Source organism: Loa loa (genome assembly GCF_000183805.2).
Source record: "Loa loa unplaced genomic scaffold supercont3.500, whole genome shotgun sequence".
In the NCBI taxonomy this organism is placed as follows: Eukaryota; Metazoa; Nematoda; class Chromadorea; order Rhabditida; family Onchocercidae; genus Loa; species Loa loa.
Genome location: NW_018108680.1, coordinates 36,591 through 39,023, shown reverse-complemented (window position 1 = coordinate 39,023; position 2,433 = coordinate 36,591). Strand labels below are relative to the sequence as shown.

Genomic DNA, 2,433 nt, shown 5'->3' with positions numbered 1-2,433 from the left:
CTTTAATCATTATCAAATTATGCCAAAATCATGCAATGTTGAGATTTAATCGTTTTTGGCGCAAATACTTCAAGGATTTCTATTCCAAACATTGCATCAATAATAAAATATGACAGTCGAATGGTCGTAATATTTAAGTGAAAATGATAATGAAGTGGTACTTGAGTGATAATGAAATCTTTACCTAAATATACTAAGAATTGTAAACAGAAGGCATAATACCACAAACAGTTTAATTAGGGAATATAATTAGACTTAGAATTGAACCAACATACCAAGAATGTAATTCATTCTGCCTCAAAAGATCAATGCAAAACTCCATCGAATATTCAATATTCAATGTGTATGTTGGTCTTTGTCATGCTTGTCTTTAATTGCGACAGTTTTTTCAGTAAATGGATAGAAAAAAATCTGTTACATGACCCGAAATCCAGTGAAGTGAGTTAATTAAAGCAGAATACATCTAATGTCACATGGCCTAATACACAGTATGTGACACCCCGAAGCATTATGTTTATAGCGAAGTGAATTTTGCATAGAATTTCATTAGTAGAGCTTATTCTAATAAGATAATCGTAAATCCCAGGATCCAGTGAAGTTGGTTATTGTGATTAGTAACAATCTGAAATATACTGATGAAAGCGCTAACAATAACGCACTGAATACAGTCAAAAAAATTCGAGAAAAAATTGGTAGCGCACCAATTTGCATTGTTGATCAGCCGGATAATCGAAAGTAAGTCAGACTTGATTTTTTATTGGTTAACAGATCAATTTAGAATGGAGTGACACTGAGAAGAGCTGATTACGACAATGTTTATCCACAGAATGTGTTTGATAGGATGAACATTAATTTCGGTGTCGAACAAAAGTGTCATTCTTGATGCTTTACGAAATAGGACGAATGCTATAATAATTATGGACAAACGATCAATATTTTAATATTGCCGTAACAAATATTTCAGTTTCAGAGCATACATCAATACGATAGGGTTGCCCCAAGTGTTAATGTTTCACGGACCTGACGTAAATGCATCGACCCTTTTAGTAGAAAAAAATGATACCAGCGATATTTTGAAAACAAGATTTAAGAAATGGAAGGTTTGATTTGTTTATTCGCTCTAATTGTTTTTTAATTTAGTTCAGTTAATTCGTAATCGTTAATGTTGTGGAGTCATTTTCTCGTTAGAAGCTTGTTAATTCTTTAAACTTTTGAGGTTTGATTGCTTTTTTACGTGATTTCACGTGTTCTCAATATTTATCAAAAATATGCTCGTTATAATTTTACTAATTGTATAAAATTATCCTTTTTCTGCAGGAGGAATTGCTCTTCCTTAACAGTCATCAAGTAATAGCATTTCATTTTACTGTGGTCAATGGCACTGAACCTGAGGATAGCGAAGAAATATTCAGGTAGGGTATTAAGAACATTTAATGAGACATTCATGATCAATTTCCAGAATCACATATTGGTATATCGCGGAAATGTCACAACAAAAATGGAAGAGTAAACGATTTTACTGGCTCTGCTGTTTCTCCGATCTGATAAAACTGTGGATTGATCAGTGATAGACATTCTAGTACTATAATATTTAATGAGAATAAGCGTACTATTAATAATGGTAGCATTACATACACTATTACACCAAATGAATTCAAATTTCTTCAAGTTCCGAAGTTTGAAAAAATTCAAACTCCGAAGGCTCATGGTCACAGCCGTGCAAAAAAAAGATCAAGTGATTGACGTGACATTGTAACTGTTATTGGATTTCCGTATTTGAATAGGTCTATTCAGTTTTCGATAATTTGCAATTAATATCATTTCTTCTTTGCAGTAATGCATTCCCAGACATTCCGCTGAGTACGTTACGTTTACTCGATAAATCATCGTTGACTGGAGTTAGCTATAAAGTTAAAGCGACATTTATGAAATCTCGCTTCCGTGCCGGTCCTGTATATGCTATTCTTGGTTTTCGAAAATTTGGTGGAGAAGATCCAGTTACGGAAGATCTCACCGAGAGAAATATGATTAATTCTTATTATTCATCCACGTTAAATCGAATTTTAGCAATAAAATAAGCGTTCATGCAAATTCTTTAATTACCTTAAAATTGACAAATTATTGAACAGTGTGCAATGGTAAATTTTTTTTTTATTCGACAAGGAATGAAAAGCAAAAAAAGTTAAGAAAAAAAAGCACATAAAAAGCTCCCATCGAACAGTGAAACGAGAAAATCCAGCGATTTGCCCAACAATACGGACAATACCACCGTATTTCTCTGAAAAAAAAAAAAAGTTTCACTCACTCAGTTTGACTATAATGTTTCATCCCGTTAACAGTTATCGCTAAACAGCTGGCATTTCTAATTTTGTGTGACAAAGATAGAAGTTATTTATTACAACATAGAAGATTAAGTTCATTTATTCCCGGATT

General features: G+C 32.6%; 1 protein-coding gene across 1 annotated transcript; it reads left to right on the top strand.

The window, feature by feature from the left end:
- Positions 1-576: 576 nt before the first annotated feature.
- LOAG_18760 (hypothetical protein) lies at positions 577-2,078 on the top strand (the record flags this gene model as incomplete). The annotated part of the gene is made up of 4 exons (XM_020451422.1): positions 577-735; positions 971-1,100; positions 1,318-1,412; positions 1,835-2,078. Coding segments are annotated over 4 exons (628 nt in total), but the record flags the coding sequence as incomplete, so codon positions are not given.
- Between the last annotated feature and the right edge of the window lie 355 nt (positions 2,079-2,433).